The sequence below is a fragment of the Rhinichthys klamathensis genome, unplaced genomic scaffold (genome assembly GCF_029890125.1).
Source record: "Rhinichthys klamathensis goyatoka isolate OS25496 unplaced genomic scaffold, OSU_Roscu_1.1 h1tg000372l_1, whole genome shotgun sequence".
Lineage (NCBI taxonomy): Eukaryota > Metazoa > Chordata > Actinopteri > Cypriniformes > Leuciscidae > Rhinichthys > Rhinichthys klamathensis.
In genome coordinates, this window is record NW_026606879.1 from 1,371,072 (window position 1) to 1,391,332 (window position 20,261).

Consider the following 20,261-nt stretch of genomic DNA (forward strand, 5'->3'; position numbering starts at 1 on the left):
TTTTTAATTGTGATTTATTTGAAATCAGTCACGGAAAAAAACAACCAACTAAAACAAGCCTGTTGCAATTGAAGACAGGGGGCGCTAATGCGGTGTAATTCATTCTCACCCACAAGAGAGAAAGAACAGCAGAAGAAAACAATGCTAAACAAAACAAACAAATAAAATGGGTTCGGAAGAAGGAGTCTTTAAATGCAAGTAGCACGTTTTTTATGTCAAAATGTATCGGTTTATGATTAGCCTGATTTCTTTACTTCCAAAAAACGTAATGCTTCAACAATAACAACATGCTGATATCATGAAATTGTCAATGCATGTGATTAATTCCCCTTTCAAGTAGTGGTAAAAGGCAAAATATCGTTACCAGTCGTCTCTATGCATTTAGGGACTGATGCCAACACGGCAGATCTGATTGTGTGGAGAGTCAGAAACAACGGTCTGTTTACAGGCAGAAGAAATGCAGCCATTAAAGCCTTTGAGTGAGTAAAACCAGTCCTGACTTTACTGAGTGCTGTTATGCCTTCTTCTTACTTATTTGATGCGGTTAATCTGTCAATCTACAGGCTGTATGTGAAAGAGAAACAGCTGGAAGGAAAAGTGACCCCTGCATGGGTTCGAAAGAAGTGGGAGAATCTAAAACAAAAGTATAAGGTGATGACATGCTTTAATTTTTTAGCTTGTTTGGAAGGTAACTGTTAAATGACATGACATTTTTGTCTGGATCTATGGGTGTGTGAAGTCTTTAAAAAACTTTATTGAAATGAAAAAATGATTGATAAGAAAATCTTATAATTTTTTTTCAAACGAAGTTATTATTATTTTAAAAAGTTTGCTAAATCAAAATCATAAGGTACAACCACAACCAAACATGCAAATATAAATAAATAAATACACATTAAATTATGTAGTAGAGTGTCAGTGCCAAGGTCAGTAATTCTCTTAATAGAGAAGGTAAGGTTGGTAGTTTTGGTTGTAAAATGTCATGTGCTGCAAGTCCCTCTATTTATTAATTTATTTATAAAAAATAATCCATGATAATTGCAAAAATTATAAAATATGTAAACTATTAAAAAAAACGTATTTAAACATAGGGGTGTAACAATATATTGTATCGCTCGCAATACAAAACTGCAACAATATGTATCGTGGATAGATATAATTTCTGTGTGAGGAAAAAATTGAAGTTTTCAGAGTTTTAGTGTCAAACAAATATTTGACAACAAACTTTGCATCAATATCATCTTAAAAATAATTTAAGTAAGTTTTTCAAAACCATATAAAACCTGAATACAAAGAGTACATTTCTAATAACATGGTACATGTACCTGCAATTCATTTGTCTTTGATTATTTCTTGCAGGACCTCAAAAGCCTCAGTATGGTGGGAGGAGACACAGCAATTGCAACCTGGAAGTGGTATGCAATCATGGATGGTGCACTGAGTGGCGAGATCCCCCTCAACCATTTCATCAAGCCGGACCAAGTGTCCTCGTTTGCTCAGGACGCTCCTCCCATCAAGCAGAGAAAGGAAGAGGATTGGTTGATAATCCTGCGGGAGATGGAAAGGAGACAGGAGGAACGAGAGAGGCAAGCGGTGGAGTGGGAGGATGAGCGAGACAGACGGGCTGCAGCGAGAGAAGAAGAGCGAGACCGACGGGCTGCAGAGAGAGAGGTGGAAAGAGATCGAAGGGCTGTAGAGAGAGAAGAAATGAGAGAGGGACAGGCGCTGGAGAGGGAGGAGAGGAGGGAACGGGAAATGTTTGCCAGAGAGGACCGGTGGGAGAAAGAGATGCTGGCTAGAGAAGAACGGCAGGAAAGGGAATGGAGAGAAAGAGAGGAGAGGAGAGAAAGAGAAGCTGATGCTAGAGATGAAAGGCTCTTTAAAGTCCTCGAGACATTTGTGGCCAACAAGTAAAACTTACTGATAGTTACATTCCAAGAATTGCCTATTTTCTGCTAATAAATTGTTTTGCATTGCCCTCATGTGTCTAGTTCTTTTGAATAAAAAAAAATTGGGAAAACTTTACAATAAGGTTTCATTAGTTAAAGGGGTCATGAACTGGCTTTTTAAATTGTTTTATATTGTTGTCTGAGGTCAACTTATGACGTTCGCTTGGTTTTTTACATTCAAAAACATCAAAATGAATAAGTAATAGGCTATTTTCTACCCTAGTTTTGAGCCTAGCTCAAAAACGCTCGGTTTTTATGGGCGTCTCGCATTGAAGACTTGGAAGTAAACGCCCATTGCTGTGAGTGGATTACAGTTTTGCATATTACGCGAATCGGTGGGCGGGGCTAAACCGGCCGTGTTGAAGTAGGCGTTGATCTTCTGCGGGGGTGGTGTTTGATCCTCTGTCGTCATAGTTCCCCACTTTGAAAAACTAGTCGTTTGCTGAGCCTGGTGTCAATAAAAGCTTTTATTGGACTAACAAGGACGTTTTCAGTTCTGAAACTTACAGGATATTCTTATAATTTGATGACCTCTTAGATGTCAAAAGCTCAAGGAAAATTTGATTTCTCAGTTCATCACCCCTTTAACAATGTTAACTACATTAGTTAACATGACCTAATAATGAACTGCACTTCTACAGCATTTATTATTCGTTGTTAATGTTAATTTCACATTAACTAATACATTATAAAAATCAAAATTTGTATGTACATTAATGCACTGTGAAGTAACAAACAAATAATTAACAACTATAAAATTAACAAAGATGAACATATACAGTAACAAATGTATGGTTCACGTTAGTAAATACATTAACAAATGAAACCTTATTGTAGTGTTACCAAAAAAGAATCACAAGTCAGTATTACTCTTTCCCAAATCCAACAAATACAATTAATTTAGTAATTCTACTAATTACCAACAAGACAACACCAACATGTCATGATTTTTTTTTTTATTATTGAACAAATCCAACAGATAGCAGCAACACATTAGACGAAAAACAATATACCCACAAAGCAGCACACACAGAAACACAGTGTGAGACATTCAGTGAATTAAGTTACTATTTTAACATTGAACGTTATGTAGAAGAATTTGTAAGGTATCTGAAAAAAAGGTTACACTGTATTTTATTGTCAGATTATGCAAAAGTTGAGGTAACACTTTATTTTAAGGTACTTAGTATAGTAATAACAGTAAATTATGCATAATTACAAGTAACTACCTCTAAACCAAACCATAACACTATAGTAAGTACATGTAGTTAATTAATATCACTCAGTACTTATTTGAGTGAGTAATTACAATATAACAACATCAACTTAAAATAAAGTGTAACCAAAGTTGAATTGGGCTTCAAAGAACAACGGAATCGACACTAACATAATCAGGACAACGGCTGGGAAGATGCTTAGAATTGTTCTATTTAAATATATTTATTTTATTTTATTGAAATACTTTATATTGAATTGCTTTTTTCCTTATGTCTCTTTGAAAATGTGTCTTTGCAAACAAATATTTGGCAACAAACTTGGTATCAATATTATACAAGCATCTTCTTTTTCTGAAAATAAAGCATTTATAATATTTATTCTAAATATCTAATTTTCATATAATCCTCTAAATAAATATTTAAAGAGATGACACATATTTAGAATACATCTATATAATTACACAATGAGTTTCTGTTGTTAATATATGATTATTAATATATGATTTTCAAAGAATACTTCATCTTATTTCATTTAAAATGTAATTTATCTCACTAAAGACTAAATGGTACAACACAGGTTAATCAGCTTTCATTGATGGGTGGAATTAAAGGGATAGTTCACCCAAAACTAAAGATTCTGTCATCATTTATTCACCCTCAAGTTGTAACAAACCTGTATAAAATTCTCTCTTCTGCTGAACACAAAAGATGATATTTTGAAGAATATGGGTAACCAAACAGTTGATGGATCCCACTGACATCCATAGTATGGGTAAATCCCATAAATAATTTTTGGGTTAACTATCCCTTTAAGCACAGTGCTTCATAAATACTTCTATTGATTGCAAAGCATGGCACATCAGCTTATTATGTTATTATGAAAAATTCAAGTTATTCAAGAAATCTGAACACAGGAGAGCCCTGCCACTTCCTGTTACACGAGCACAGTATTGCACTGTTGCATCCCGAAGCTGGACATTCTCAGACGTGAGACTCGTCCAGATCCAGGTCAACAGGGGACAGGAGGAGCGGAGAGAGGGCATGGGGTGTGAGCAGCGAGGTCAGGAGTGGGTTCTCCGTGCCACGGTCCTCTTCCCTACTATTGGAGGCGTCAGTGTTTTGCAGAAGCCGAGAGGTCTCCTCATCCTCCGGACTTTCTCTGATCTGTGTTGGGACCAGCCGGGACGGTGTACTCAGGACAGGGAGGGGGGGAGGAAGAGGGGAGCAGGCTCTAGAAGCGGAGCTGGAGGCGGCAGAGGGGGTGGGAGACAGACTGCTTCTTACACTCTCCTGATCTTTCCTTTCTTTATTCTCATAGTGAAAGACCTACAGTCAAAATAGAGCAAGTGGTTTGTAAGCCGTTTAATTTAGAGGTATACATTCCATTTTAAAATCAGAATAATTCCACAAGAGTCAGAAACATGATGATTAAACATTTAGGTGAGATAACTGTAATTAAAAATAAATAAATAATAATAATAATAATTATTATGTCTGAAACATGTCCCCCTCACCTCCCCCTGAAATTAAAAAGGGAATTCTCCCCACATTTTCCAAAACTTATTTTCCGAAGGGATTTTTTGAGGACACTCTACAGTCAAAAAAAAAAAGAGTAATATATTGCAATATGTTATCAGCATAGCACAAAATGTTTAAAATCACAATAATGTCGTATCGTGGCTTAAGTATAGTGATAATATCGTATCATGGGGCCTCTGGTGAATATGATGTCAAAAACATTATTGTCGATTATTGCTCTTGATATATTGTAATAATGTTGATTAATAGAATACATTAAGAATCTTTTAGTGTGTGGGAACATATTCTGGCTACATTGACAAAACAAGTTAAAGAACCATTTTTAGAAAATCAAGACTTCACATTGGTTATTTCAGTAGCATGAAAAAACATAACGGTCATTACATAACTGGGAATAAATTATTGTATAGAAAGCATGATTTCAGTTATGCATGCTCTGCGAAAACTCCCATTACATCACTAAAGCTGCCTACACTGCAAAATGAATCACTTACTTGCATTGTAATCGGCACTCTGTCGTTTATGATTTCATTTAATTCATTTTCACATTTCGCTTTATTGCAACACTCAATAGATTTAGTAGGGCCCATAATTGAGCAGATGCAGTTTTTCTTGAATTTGGGGGACATTTTATGCCACTTTTACTCCAAGCTACTGTTAATTTCCAACCCTGGTCAAGTTCACTTAATGCACCCAAACTTTTCATTTATATTTCAAACTAGAGCTTTTGAACGTGTCATTTTAAACTAAGAATGTGTGTAACCCAACAACTCTGCAAGCTTTCATTTGAACACTGTTCTTAATCAGACCTGTGGCAATGCTGGTTTGTGCTGGGCAGGTTTGATTCTAGGTGATGAGGACTCAGATGCGGTGGAGGGAGAGTCATGGCTCAGCTTCCCGACCTCTGTGACCCCTGCTAGGCCACTGCTGGGGCTGACAGTGGCAGTGGGAGATCTGACAGCTGCTTCCTGCTGGCTCTCAGTGAAAGTCACAGACCTCTTTTGGTCACCAAGTACTTAGGAACAAATAAGAGATTCATTAGACACTCTGAGCCCCGTTTGCATTTACGCATGTGGCAGACACCTTTATCCAAAGTGACGTACATTGTATTCAAGGTGTACATTATTAGTTGATGCAATTTCCTGGGAATCGAGCCATTTGAGCTGATGTCATTAACCCTATAAATTAACCCATATTAATTAAATTTGATACATGGCTTTCTAAGACCTCTACATCATACATTTGACCAATGCTTTTCCAAAATAACCTTTTTATATGACCTACTACATATCTTCTGCCCCCTGGTGGATTATGCATGCTCTTCAGAAAGTAGAAGAACTTTTAATATTATTTCCATATTTATTGGAATATGTATACTGGCATATTTATTATTTCACTTTTTGCTGGCAATGAAACCCAGACAAAGTATTGCAATATATTGATATCTCAAAATGAATATTAAGTGTATTTAAGCAACTTATAGACATTAGGTATATTTCATTGCTTATAGAAAAATCACATTGAAAATGTACTAAATTACACAGTAGGTATTTTTAAATATACTATGCCCATCACAATATCAAAAAAGTATTATTTTGTATTTAGATTGGGAACTGATATGTATTTTTTAATACATGCAGCTTGCTCTATCATTATTAAAATCTTCACTACAACAATGTTTTTGCTATCATATATGTTTTTTAATTTAAATTATTGTTCATTATAATGTTTTTACATTATTATACATGCTATATATATCGTCAAAAGACTCAATAGACTAGATGATTACATCTATTTTCTGGATTATTATTTTATACATCAGGCCTTACGCCGGGTTCACACCGGACGCTGAAGCGACGCGGAACGGAAAATCACGCGCGGTCCGGCGCCTGCCTGTTCACACCAGACGCGTATTCTTCGCGGAGGTCGCTTCTGCTCAGTTGTTGTTTATTCAGAGCTATTTTTTTTTACATCATGGGTAAGTAAATAACCTCATAATATAAATACACCATGTTTCTGTAACCAAGAAGTTTGTACACTTCTTTTATTAATCCGTTGTCGAGACACACACGCAGCCAGAGAGAGAATATGGTAGACAGTTATAGTAGTGTATATATACACCGTTGAAATATACATCCTCTCTTCAAATGTATTAAATCTATTTTCCTCTTCCTGTTTCTCAGTGCGAGTAGACAGGAGGAGAGCCCTTGCCCTATATCTTTTGATTATAGGGTATGTATTTTAATTGGAAAATTGCTTATATTTTGACAATTGACCGGATGGTCGAGTGTTTCTTGGTGTAACTTCCTGCCGGAATTGACGTGGATCACTCGCGGGTTGCGAAAAAAATAGACCAGACGCCGAAACTGGCGCTTCACGGCTGTGAACGACACCATAGGTTAACATGGGCGCCGAAAGGAAGCGGCCTCCCTCCGCGTCGCTTCAGCGTCAGGTGTGAACCCGGCGTTACAGGGTTAAATATGCCAAATGTTGTGCACATTAGCATCATAGGCGTTCATTTCATTTTTCATGTCGTCATACAAACAACACGTACCTCTGTCGATTGGTTTATTCTTAGGCTGAACGCTCCTGCGGGTTGTTGAGAGTCTGGCTCCCTGACGCCCACGAGACTCGTCCTGCACCCTCGGGATAGAAAGCAGGGGTCGCCGTAGCTACAAGACACAGCGCCTTAATTTCATGCCTTAACATAATACACCGAATGCGTTATAAATAAGACTGAAAGCTCACCTGCCTAAGTCCTCTCTTCCGACCGAGAGGCGGCTGAATGAGCAGATTCTGCTGTCCTGGTTCACTCTGCACACTGGCAACCCTGCAGAATAAAGCCGAGGGAAAGACACACAAACAGAGCCGATGAGCTTGAACTCCTTGGAGAGCTGAACACAATCCCTGTTAAATCCTCCTAATAAATGGGAGAGTTAAGAGAAAATGTGTCCCTTCCACAAATCCCCCTCAGTCCATAGCCCTCCACCAATCAAACACAAGGACAGGGACGAATCAGTAAAGCATGAATCACAGGTCAGAACCTGCAATGTCATCAACAAAAAAACAAAGGGGAATAGAGAAGCTGGTATAGCAGTGTGAGCAGGACGTAACCCCCCATTTGAACTAAGCCATTTCTGACAATAAGTGAATTTGTGAGTTTCATAAGATGGCAGATCAGAAAACACATTTTTAAATGTCTAATTGTCCACTTTAAACCTGCTAGACCAAACCCCCCCAGCCCCACAGATTGGCCCCCCAAAGAGGAACTCCAATTTGAGCAGCAAAAAGCCTGAAACATGAGTGGACACCATGACACCATGAGGCTCACTGGAGATGACATGAGTACCACAGAGTGATAATACGTAGACGGGCATCATTGTCCCTCGCCAAGAGAGAGAGAGACAGAAAGAAACAGTGATTTGAAGAGGATGAGAAGAAAAAGAGAGAAAGATCCTAGTGAGAATTCAAGTTGGATGTGATGAACAGGGAAGGCAGGCCCAGCCCCGGCACACAGACGGTGAGACACTGCACACACAGGGCCGTGACACTGTACCTAGACAGGTTACCCTCCTCCAGAAGCCCCTGGGATTCATCTAGCACATTGGGTTCACTGTAGAGTTGGGCAGGGAACAAGATTAGGGGAATAATAAGAGAGACATGCAACCCCCCAGCTGTAGATCAGCCCCCTCTTAAAGGGAAAGATACGGTAAGATTGAATAAATAAGGTTGTTATAGACAGTTTCTGTTGCTTTCAGTCTACATGAGCTTTAGTTTTGAAGTGGGGTGGTTGTTTACCTGTGACTGGGCAGCATGGTGCTTATGCCTGGTTCAGGCTGAGTGGCGGCTGAGCCTGTGGCGTGACTGGAGAAACGCCGCTGGGAAATGAGCCTGGGGAGGAAAGCTTCGTGCTCACTTACCACGCTGGGGATGCTAATGGAGTCATCTGGAAATGACAGAGTAAGAGTTAATATGGATCATTCAGTAATAATAACATCGGCAAGTCCTTCTAAAACTTCCTCAGCAGTGAAACCCATCAATTTTACATTAAACTTAGCATGCTGCATTAGATCATTTCTAATAATTATTTTATGCAAGGTCACGTTGAATAATTTAGCATTTATGACTGTTTTAAATGTACATCTTTGATTAAAATAATCTACATTAAAAAGGTAACCAGTAACACTACTTACAATAACACAACCGAATTAGTATATAATTACCTACATTATATGCATATTTACTTTCGAGTTGAACATATAATTTATTTGTAAAACTATATAGTAGCATCTTTCAGTCACCTCCCTGCAAGCTACGCCCATGGTTGTGTTGCTCTAAACCTACACGACTTTCTTTCTTTTGAAAAAAAGTTTTTTTCTCTCCATGCAATTAGCCTACAAACAATTTGGATGGTACATAAAAGCACCATACAAGTAGTGAATTTGGCTTTTGCATTACAGTATGAGTAATATACACTCACCTAAAGGATTATTAGGAACACCTGTTCAATTTCTCAATGCAATTATCTAATCAACCAATCACATGGCAGTTGCTTCAATGCATTTAGGGGTGTGGTCCTGGTCAAGACAATCTCCTGAACTCCAAACTGTATGTCAGAATGGGAAAGAAAGGTGATTTAAGCAATTTTGAGCGTGGCATGGTTGTTGGTGCCAGACGGGCCGGTCTGAGTATTTCACAATCTGCTCAGTGACTGGGATTTTCACGCACAACCATTTCTAGGGTTTACAAAGAATGGTGTGAAAAGGGAAAAACATCCAGTATGCGGCAGTCCTGTGGGCGAAAATGCCTTGTTGATGCTAGAGGTCAGAGGAGAATGGGCCGACTTATTCAAGCTGATAGAAGAGCAACTTTGACTGAAATAACCACTCGTTACAACCGAGGTATGCAGCAAACCATTTGTGAAGCCACAACACGCACAACCTTAAGGCGGATGGGCTACAACAGCAGAAGACCCCACCGGGTACCACTCATCTCCACTACAAATAGGAAAAAGAGGCTACAATTTACAAGAGCTCACCAAAATCGGACAGTTGAAGACTGGAAAAATGTTGCCTGGTCTTATGAGTGTCGATTTCTGTTGAGACATTCAGATGGTAGAGTCAGAATTTGGCGTAAACAGAATGAGAACATGGATCCATCATGCCTTGTTACCACTGTGCAGGCTGGTGGTGGTGGTGTAATGGTGTGGGGGATGTTTTCTTGGCACACTTTAGGCCCCTTAGTGCCAACTGGGCATCGTTTAAATACCAAGGCCTACCTGAGCATTGTTTCTGACCATGTCCATCCCTTATGGCCACCATGTACCCATCCTCTGATGGCTACTTCCAGCAGGATAATGCACCATGTCACAAAGCTCGAATCATTTCAAATTGGTTTCTTGAACATGACAATGAGTTTACTGTAATAAAATGGCCCCCACAGTCACCAGATCTCAACCCAATAGAGCATCTTTGGGATGTGGTGGAACGGGAGCTTCGTGCCCTGGATGTGCATCCCACAAATCTCCATCAACTGCAAGATGCTATCCTATCAATATGGGCCAACATTTCTAAAGAATGCTTTCAGCACCTTGTTGAATCAATCCCACGTAGAATTAAGGCAGTTCTGAAGGTGAAAGGGGGGTCAAACACAGTATTAGTATGGTGTTCCTAATAATCCTTTAGGTGAGTGTATATACAGTATATGTCACATATATATAGGGTTGGGTATCGTTTGGGTTTTATCCGATTCCAGTACCTACTCGGTATTTTTTAAACGGTTCCGGTGCTTAAACGGTTCTTAAATCGGTACTTAAGAAAATGAAACCGCACACACTTTATCAAAAAATAATACCCTTTAATTTACAGGGCCAAACTGGACACAATATTAACTTAAATCTTTAAACAATATAAATACAAGTAACATATGGTAATAATAAAACCAATATAAAATAAAAATTCATATTTACATAATATCAAATGAAACAATATTGTATCAAACAATGTAATAATACTGGAGATTAATAGAGATTACTAGCAGGCAGAGCTGCCAACTCTCACGCATTGACCGTGAGACTCACGCAAATGACCCTTTTCACACAGAAAAATCGCGGACAAAGAGGACACTGACAGACAAGACAGAGAAGGTTACTTTTGATATGGAACAAATCCACAGCTGTCAGATTCTGTCAATATTTTTACGAGATTCACACAATAAATAACGTTTTGGCTCTTTGAAATGTGACAGATCGCTGTAGCGCGTCAGTTCAAACGGCACGTGATACAGCAGCCTACAAATACAAATCCACTGCTTCTTAGCTACGCAGCGTTGAGTGAACCTATGAAAGAGAACATCTCTGGTTGGTGTAACATATCTCTCAATAGGGAAGGGGACGTAGCCAAGCTCCTCGCGCTGCCGACCAGCTTCCTTTTTCGGCAGAGAAATCTGAGGAGCAGATGGCGCGCGCGCGACAGCATAGTATGACGACGTAAGTGCGTCGATGCGGCGCCATCAGCCAATGAATTGGCTTGATTCTATATGGGATTCAGACTATCGGCACACCCAGAGGGCGTTCTGACACGTAATTTTACACGTGAAATGCAGCCAAACCTTGCGAGAAAGAGCGCGCATGCGAGACAGAAGAAACTGTGCTCCAAACTGTGTAGCACACGCACGGCGGAGAGAGAGAGAGCGAGAGACCTTGTGTGTGTGTGTGTGCGCGCGTGTGTGCCTAATGAAGTTAGGCACCGAAATCAGGCACCGAAATTTTCTTTCTTATTCGGTCTGGTTACTACCGTTTACGTCGGAACCGGTTCCCTATTGGCACCGAGTTTCGGTACCCAACCCTACATATATATTTATGAACAGAGACTGGTCTTTTAAGTCAGGGCCCGTATTCCTAAAGAATCTAAGAATCCTTTTAGAAAACTCTTAATTTAGCTTAAAAACTTTTACGTAGGAGTCTTAGCTTAAGAGTGATTCGGGACCGATCTGAGAGCAACTCTGAGTTAGGAAAAGACAAAAACTCTCATCTTAGTGAGGAGGCGGGGCTGACCCCGTTGCTATGTATGACACAATCTTTTGAAGACTGTGATTGGTTGGTTGTCCAAGAAGGAAAAAAAAGAGCCATTTTAAGTATAGAGTTTACTCACACACACACACACACACACACACACACACACGCACATTATATTTATGTATATAAATCCTTTTTTTACCTTGCTGTTAATTTGATTGGCTTAGAATGATAAAAATTGTTCCACTCTTTCCAATTACACTGATTGCTGTCTATTTAAGTGGTGGTTTGAATGTTTGTTTTGAAAACATGGATTAAAAAACAAGAAAGACGAGAAAGCCTGACTGGTCAGAAGAACCGTGTTTACTGTTAGCCGAGTTAGTGGATGAACACTAGGCCGTCCTTAAAGGAAAATTCGGGCAGGGTGTCACAGCATGGAGCGAGAAGCGGACGTGGGAGCTTATAGCGCACATTATTAACGGTTCATTCCCCTGCTTGTGCGCACCAGGGAAGCCTGCTATATTCATAAATACAGTTTTTTGAGCCTGCAAGGTGGGAATGTCCAGTGGAAACTAAATGAACTGCGACACAATAAGAGGTTCTGAAAGTGCTGTAATGTTTGTGTGATCACTGCTTACAGAAGGTTGTCACAGACCCAAATCACTATTGCTTTATTGCATTTTCCCATTTGCCAAATATCTTAATGTAGTGATCATTTCTGGCGTTATGGCATTCCTGCGCTGTGTCGGAGATATTAGCGTGTCTCTAATAAGATCAGTCACAAACATGATCACTGCACAATCTCATCTATAGCGTCTTATTAACTCACTGTCGTCATCTATTGTCTGCATCACATTTCTTCTCCCTCTTCATCGTTCTGTCATTTTCTCCTCTGCTAAAGAAACTCTTAAGCCTCTTAAAAGTCCTCATCCATACTCCTAACAATTTTGACCTTAAGACCTCTTTTAAGGGTTAAGATGCTTTCTGAATTACTTTTTTCTTTACTAGGATTTTTTCTTTAATTTTAAGAGTAAACGCCCACATTTCTAAGAATTTTCTTAGAATTTTGTCACTAGGAGCTACTTTTTGCATTAAGATTCTTTAGGAATACGGGCCCTGATCTTTTCAATCAACAGTTTGAAATAGTTTACAAAGAAAAAAAGTTAATGTGGTTTGTAATGACACACGAGTGAGTAAATGATGGTAAAATTAAAATGTTCTGAGTGAACTAGGCCTTTATGCAGAAACTAAAGAAGAAGAATTACACACTTTCCTCCTCTTCCTCATCTGTACGACTGAGTGTATCCTGTGAGGGCTGACGTGAGGGTTGGCTCTCCTGCTCCCAGACAGTTCCTGTACCAGTGTTGGAGCGAGACATGGTGGCGAGACTTAACCTGTATGCAGAGGTGGACGTGCCAACAGTACTGATGGAAGTCTTTCCCTGGTATGCTAAAAAAAAAGGAAAAAAAAAAGGAGATATAGACAGAAAACCTTTTCACGTTACATTTAATCCAAGGCTAATGTATTTTTAACTCTGGGTTAAGTCCAGTTTTAACACCGGATTAAATCTCACAACCTGAATAACCAGGATTAATTACTAATGCAGGAGCAGTGTGGAACATGACTACCTGAGATTACATTAGCCCATGGTTGAGGATGACCCAGGGTTAACAAAGTGTGACAAATCCTGACAGATGGGAAGGTAAATTTTTGATTTATAAGTAATATATCAATTAAGCCAGTTCTCACCGGAGCCGCTGTGCACAGCCTCTTTCAGGATCTTGAGCTCGTTGCTGAACTCAGCAAACAGAGAGCTCTTGCAGAGGGAACGTGGGATGAAACGACGCTCTAGTTGCTCTGCAATATGGTGACGGGCTGTGATCTCCTCCTGAGACTCAGCCGGTTGGGTCAACAGCTGAAAGTAGAGATATGAAGACTTGTTCATGAGCATCAACCTTATGGAAACATGGAAAGAAAGCTGGCAGAAGATATGACGGTCAACCACTAGTTTCTGTCTCTGATCTATCACCAAGGCTGATATCTTTATAGGAACGACCACCTGAAGGGCAAAACAAGGCTTTCTTCTGCTGCCTGACAGTTATTTTTACCAGGTTTGTTTTATCCAAAATGTTGGATAGTTCTTCAATCATTTGCACTAACCAAACCTTAGGTCAACGTTAGGTAACTATAGCTAACAATAGCTCTCACTTTTGCTTTGACAATAACCATAGTTATATGGTCAAACCATAGTTCCAACACACATTCGCAAATAGCATTGCAAAGTTGTGTGGTTGTAATGATGGCTCTCAAAATGTGGTTAGAAGCATAGGTTCTTGTTTGCATGACGTGGGATTAATAAATGCTTATCTTGAGCAAAATAAGCATGCTGACATTCTATACAATCTATATCTTTCATTTCGAATATATACAAATGTCATTTAGGTCCTTTAGTTTGTCGAGAGATTTAAAGCACTGTTTTTGAAGAGTACGCCTGTGCGTACGTTCTCTAGTATTTAAGAACGAGCCTGTGATTGAATCTGGAAATGAGGCAAAATAACTGAGAAAAAAAAAGAAAATTAGTCCTCATGTGCCATGTCTGTAATTCACAGCAAAAAATCTATCATTAATTCGATCCGAAACAGATGAATTAAAAACGATGCATCGTTGTATGGTAGTACAGCAGCGAGTTACACTGTTGTGCAGGAAAAACCTTAGATTGCAAATTTCATGCTGGTAGCAGTTTAAGGGGAGGGATTCTGCACAAGCAATGTAAACATTTCAGAAGTGGAATACTGCGACAGGTGGTGTTTATGGATTAGCATGCCTAAGACTTTTGCACAGTACATATACATTTATATGTATGTACACACATACACTATATATATATATATATATATATATATATATATATATATATATATATATATATATATATATAGGGCATTGGCATCAGCCATTACAAAACATGTATCGGTCGACCACTAATAGAAACTTCCCTCAAAATCTTACCTTGCACTGTATGAAAGGACGTAGTAGAATGAAGATTGGAATTCGTGTGCGCACTATGAAGTCAATAAAATCCCAAAAAGCCAGACCGCCGACTTTACGCAGGGCCATTTCCTTGACCTGAAGACTCAGCTTGTACCACTGATTACCCAACTGTCGCTCAAAGCAAACTAAGACCACCTTCAGAGCTAGAGAGAGCAGATTTTAAATATCTATATCAAATATAGAAACACATTTTTTAAATGAAATTTTTCCTTTCTAGGGCTCTAGTACCAAGATAAGCTGCCTGGCTGGTGGATTCAGCCAATCCCTCTCTACGCAGGTCTTTCCCAGTGTCCCCTGGGGTGGAGCAGTGGGCAGGGGATGCGTCCAGAACAAAGTTCTTACTGCGGGAGGTGCTGATGATGCGTGGAGGTAACAGGATGTTAATGACTGTCTGCAAAAGTAGAAACACCTCCGGTTGTTCCAGATGAGGGCTGTCTGTGAAGGGAAAACAAACAAACATATTCTAAATGACATCCAATCGCATTATCTCTTTGAGCATATTTAAGGGCCCATTCACGCATGCGTTTTTGCAGTTAAAAATGCAAGAGGCAGGTCAGTGGAAAGAAAACAAAAACATGCAAGGTCTAGAGATGGGTTTTTAAAAAGTTTAACATGAGCGCCGCATTTCTAGATCGTCGTGCAAAAGACACAGGACACGAGAGCAATGGTCAAACACATCCGTCTACCACATGTTTACATAGAAAAACAACAGAAAAGCATGTGCAGTGGAATGTAAAAATGCGTTCTGTGTGAACTGTCCCTAATGGTTCCTGGTTCGGTTTGATTTCTGAGGCAGACCTTTACTTCCTGAGCCCACAGTCAATACAAATGGAATCAAGAGGTTAAGCAGCATGCCCTCTCGTCTCTCCTGATTGGTGAAGGGGGAGATCACATGACTGAGCGGGAAGTCATCCTTTAACGCCTAGAATTGGAGGAAGACATTAAACATATACCCATGAATGCAGGCAAAAAATATGTCAGTGAATTGAAATGCACATTAGAATTATTGGTTGCACTTTATTTTACAGTACGTGCACTTACCAAAGAATGTACCCGGTAATAAAAGGCAACTACATGGGTTACGGTCAGGTTTAGGGGTAGGTTCAGGGTTAGTACCTAGTTATTACCCAGTTCTTGTAATTACTATAAGTACATAGTATGTGCATGCAGAAAAGGACTGTAAAATAAAGTGATAACGAAATATCCTTAGGAAGGAATAGACTATACCTGGATCTGCATGGCAACCAAACGCACAACTGCAGTACTGAAGGGAAGGGGAGGAGACAGGTACGGACTCAGATGCAACAAGGGAAGTCCATCTGCCACGCTAGATGGCCCAACAACCCCCATCACCTTAACACACACACATATATATGTAAACACACATATCACACAGAGCATATAATCAGCAACAGGTGTTTGGGACTCACCAGGTTGACACAGACGTTGATTAGAGATCGCAGGTGAGGGAGGAAGGAGATGATTGGCTGCCGATGAAGTGTCAAACAAATCCCTTCAATCAGGCTGCTAGCCGCCTCCCATTCCACCTGCCGCCTGCAAAAACAACACACAGATATATTATTCTCACACACTGACAAGATGGACATCAACCAGGTAATATGTTTTCTGACACTAGTCATTGAATTACGGAGCACCTAAAGTAACACCACCACCCCCCCATAAAAAAAACCTTCTCATGTGCATTAGAAAGTTCTATAAGCGCATGAAAAATTAGCGTGCAAACCTGTGTTTGCAGGAAATTGTGCTCACAAGTTTATCAGAAACTCTTTGATATGCATGCAAAAAAAAAATCTCTATGCTAAAAATGTAGAAAATGTCACTTTAGGGACTCTGTAATTAATCGCTTCTGCCATTGGAAATAAATCTAAATAATGTAGTCCTTTATGCAAAATACTTCTGGTTGTAAGGTTGTAAATGACAATACAATTACACCAATTAAACTGCATGTTAAGTATATTGTTTTACAATACAATATTTCACAAACATAACCAACCTAAAAGTATTTACACAAATTACTCAAGCAAGAAACAGCATAATTAGACATACTTGTTGCTTTACAACATTTAGCCCACTTCAACTTTATTTTAAAACCATAATGGAGACAATGGAAGACAAACACAACACCAAAGCACAAAAGCAGCAGCCATCCATCACATGTCAAAGATCTGATACCACTGATAATGCCAGCAGAGCTCCACCAGAGCAGACAGACACACAGATCAGTGTGAGCACATACCTGGTGCACAGAGCCTGCGGGTGAACGCACCTGAGTGTGGGCATTTTATGAATCTTGTTAAACATGCGGTCCAGCCTCTTCAGAATGAGGATGAGGGCGGGACGAATGGCTTCTGCTGACCAATCGGTAATGGGTAACATCTCTGTAATGTAGCGGCGCAGCCCTCGGCTTTCCATGGTCAGTGTGTCATACGGGGCCAATTTGAGAAGGGAGTGGGCGATTTCTGCCAGTCTGTCGAACAAAAGGTTAAGTTATAGATGCATGCTTTGACTCGCTTGCTCCATAATGCCGAGGAAATTGAATTACTACTGAATGTTCAAACTTCTTTAGGTAGCTTTTGTTTCACCTCATATGAGACTTGATGTCCAGCAGTTCTAGAGCAGTGACTCTGGGTTCTCCTGCCACGTTCTGCAGGATTTTGAGGCGCGGACCACAGTGCTTGTAGAACTCCGTGCAGATGTTAAGCAGAGACTCGCGAGGGCGACGGAACTCTTCACGGGCGATGCGCTCGTCCAGTTCCTCCCTCAGTATACCCTGACCCTCCTCCAGCAGGTGCAGGTTATCCCTGCAGAGAGTCAAATTACAGCAATAATTACTGTTTTTTATATTTGCAAACCATATCAATAGACAATATGTGTTCAGGAAGTGTGGTCATTTTCTGCAATATTACTTGGGTTGCTATAGTAACAATATACAGTAGGTGTCAGTATGGTGCCAAGTGACCTTCTACAATCTACAGCAATGGGGTGAACATGAGAATGTTGTTTCGAGTGAACAAAACATAAGATATTCAGTTAAAATTACCCAAATGCAATTATTTGATGAAGGTTTTCTTTTTAATTCATGAAATGCATTTATTGCAATGAATCCTGCAAGTGAAACTTGCAAAGTGCCCCCATTATGCTATAAATGTTCCTAGTTTTGTTTTGGAGGTCTCCTACAATAGGTTTACATACATCCAAGGTCAAAAAACACTTTCATTTTATCATAGTATACATTGGAGCATCAGATCTTTTTTCATTGTCTGAAATAGTCTACCGCTTACAGCGCATGTCGGAATCAAAATATCCATTACCATATTTCAATTTCAGCTCCGGAGGCTTCCTCAGCACACTGGCACGAAAAGTAACGATGGCGTCAGTTTTACCTTATTAATTCAAGCCAGAGTCCTCATCCTTGCAAGGTGCATGCAAAATAGATTTACTTTCACAGTGCAGAAAACATTATCTTTATCTGTCGACAACACTAACCAAACTCTTCAAGACCTCAGCTACAACTGCAGTGTTTGAGGGCGGGTCAAAGTACACATTGTTCATGGGCAGCCAATGAGGCCTATAGGTGGCCGTTATGCAAATGTATTACAAATCTTGAAATCTACGTAGGTTCGAGCAGGAAGTAAGACTGGAATAACTGATGACTCGTGTGACCCCTGCTGGCAAAATGACTTCCAATGAGTAAATTTACAAAAATGAGTTATTGTTATTTTCACATTCTCTATTACAAAAAACCTTCAAATGATGTATGATTTGTTGGAATCAGACAAAAAATAAATAATGTACGAGCTACACCCGTTTTGAAGAAAAATCAAGTTTAAAAAAATCTTTTCACGTTTTCTGAAGGTTCCAAAACAATCACCTAGCAACCATACCTTAAAATCACTGGTAATGACACCAAATTTGGCACACACTCAAGTCAAAACCAAATATCTATAGGAACAATATATATTCAACTTTTTTTTCCATGATACCACAATTTTTGATTAACATTAATTTAAATTAACATAAAATTTGCCAGCACGGGTCACATTTGTTATGCACTTTGATCAATGAAACTTTTCAGACTTTTTACCTTCACAAACAGCTATAATACACACTACATAAAAGGTAGTATCCAAAAAAGCATAACAGGGGAACTTTTAAAAGATTAATATGGTTAGGCACACAGGCATTAATGATTCACTACGGAATTCTGGGCTCTCAAATGACATATGTGGTTGTAGCATAAAAATGCAAGTTGTGTTACTAATGCATATATTTATATATAGCACTGCCCTTCTGTGTGGAAGATTTAGATGGCTTGAGTTATACGGTTTCATTGATAACCATATTAATGCAGATATTACTAGCCATACCAAGATCACTGATTGTAAGAGATGTTTTTCAGATTTATCTCTTGTAGGGCTTTGAGTTAGTTACTATGACAGCAGATCTGCTACATTCTGATTCTTCTTTTCTCTGAAACTTCCAGCCTAAACGAACCAGAAAGCTCTGAATAAAAGTCATTATTGTAGGCTTTAAAACTTTTTTAAAAAGTTGGGAAGGAGAAGGGATATGTTTTTTTTTTGTCTCAAAAATGTAAAATTGGACAGTTTCTCTGTGACAATTTATTATTTAGTTCTGATGCCCCAATAAAAAGAAGAAACTTGAGAAATGTCAAACTGTATGGTCAGTCTTCAAACACTGATCATGACTTTATACACTTTACCATGCTCTTCATACTATAATGTTTTTTGGTGCACAGACGCATCATAAGCCAACTATATCTGCCCTGACCTGGTGTTTGGTCCTCCAGACATGGTGTGGTTGGCTGTAGTTGCTCCCTTGTGGCCTTGATCACATCGACTCATCTGAGGTGCGGTCATAGGTCTAGGACACCAACACCATAATAAATTATACATGACACAGGGAATATCTAGGACTTCAGAGCAGTAGGTAATTACAGTAAAGGCTTGTGTTCTGGGACTGACCGTGTCAATGCCTCCACGCTATAGAGCAGAGCCTGCAGAGAGGTGGCCAGAGCAGCTATGGCAGCAATCTCATCCCTTGCTGCAGATGCAGACTCCAGAGTCTGTGTGTTACCCTTCATCTTCTGCAGGTAACATGGAACCAAAGCCTCCAGAACCATTAGCATTTGCAGACTGACAAAAGAAACAGAGAAACCAAGTTTATTAAAGGTTGGAATACGCTACAGGACTTTCCATATCTTAATGGATTTCTAAATGGTTACAGAGAAAATAGAATGTGCATCATACATTAAAGTGTTTGATCCTTAGTCATTTAATGTCATTACGAACACAACAAAAACATGCGCCTTGCTGCTAGCAGACTTCTCATATCCTTCGATCCTCCAGTTATCAGCCAATAATTATTTTAATGTTGTTGCTGATAACTGGTAAATGGCTGATATTAAAATGATACTATTTTGTCTAAATCAATTGAAAATAAAACATAAAA

The 20,261-nt window shown here is 39.3% G+C and overlaps 2 protein-coding genes across 2 annotated transcripts in view; one reads left to right on the plus strand and one right to left on the minus strand.

Annotated features, from left to right (window-relative positions):
• The first annotated feature begins 110 nt into the window (after positions 1 to 110).
• Positions 111 to 1,978, plus strand: si:ch73-193c12.2 (uncharacterized). Its single transcript, XM_056233598.1, has 4 exons — positions 111 to 194; positions 386 to 479; positions 564 to 651; positions 1,360 to 1,978. The coding sequence occupies exons 1-4, from the start codon at positions 167 to 169 to the stop codon at positions 1,912 to 1,914; spliced, it is 765 nt and encodes a 254-aa protein (XP_056089573.1). The 5' UTR covers positions 111 to 166; the 3' UTR covers positions 1,915 to 1,978.
• Positions 1,979 to 4,052: 2,074 nt separating this feature from the next.
• LOC130069588 (protein unc-80 homolog) overlaps positions 4,053 to 20,261 on the minus strand; it is a 58,500-nt gene continuing 42,291 nt past the window's right edge. Inside the window, exons 48-64 of the mRNA XM_056233532.1 lie at positions 19,775 to 19,945; positions 19,581 to 19,673; positions 17,375 to 17,593; positions 17,059 to 17,259; positions 16,202 to 16,325; positions 15,999 to 16,124; positions 15,570 to 15,693; positions 15,000 to 15,206; positions 14,730 to 14,914; positions 13,470 to 13,635; positions 12,990 to 13,169; positions 8,504 to 8,651; positions 8,262 to 8,318; positions 7,454 to 7,535; positions 7,260 to 7,377; positions 5,515 to 5,720; positions 4,053 to 4,492 (exon numbers count right to left, since the gene is read on the minus strand). Coding sequence (XP_056089507.1) covers positions 4,148 to 4,492; positions 5,515 to 5,720; positions 7,260 to 7,377; positions 7,454 to 7,535; positions 8,262 to 8,318; positions 8,504 to 8,651; positions 12,990 to 13,169; positions 13,470 to 13,635; positions 14,730 to 14,914; positions 15,000 to 15,206; positions 15,570 to 15,693; positions 15,999 to 16,124; positions 16,202 to 16,325; positions 17,059 to 17,259; positions 17,375 to 17,593; positions 19,581 to 19,673; positions 19,775 to 19,945 — 2,752 coding nt within the window. The 3' untranslated portion in view covers positions 4,053 to 4,147. The remainder of the gene's footprint in view (positions 4,493 to 5,514; positions 5,721 to 7,259; positions 7,378 to 7,453; positions 7,536 to 8,261; positions 8,319 to 8,503; positions 8,652 to 12,989; positions 13,170 to 13,469; positions 13,636 to 14,729; positions 14,915 to 14,999; positions 15,207 to 15,569; positions 15,694 to 15,998; positions 16,125 to 16,201; positions 16,326 to 17,058; positions 17,260 to 17,374; positions 17,594 to 19,580; positions 19,674 to 19,774; positions 19,946 to 20,261) is intronic.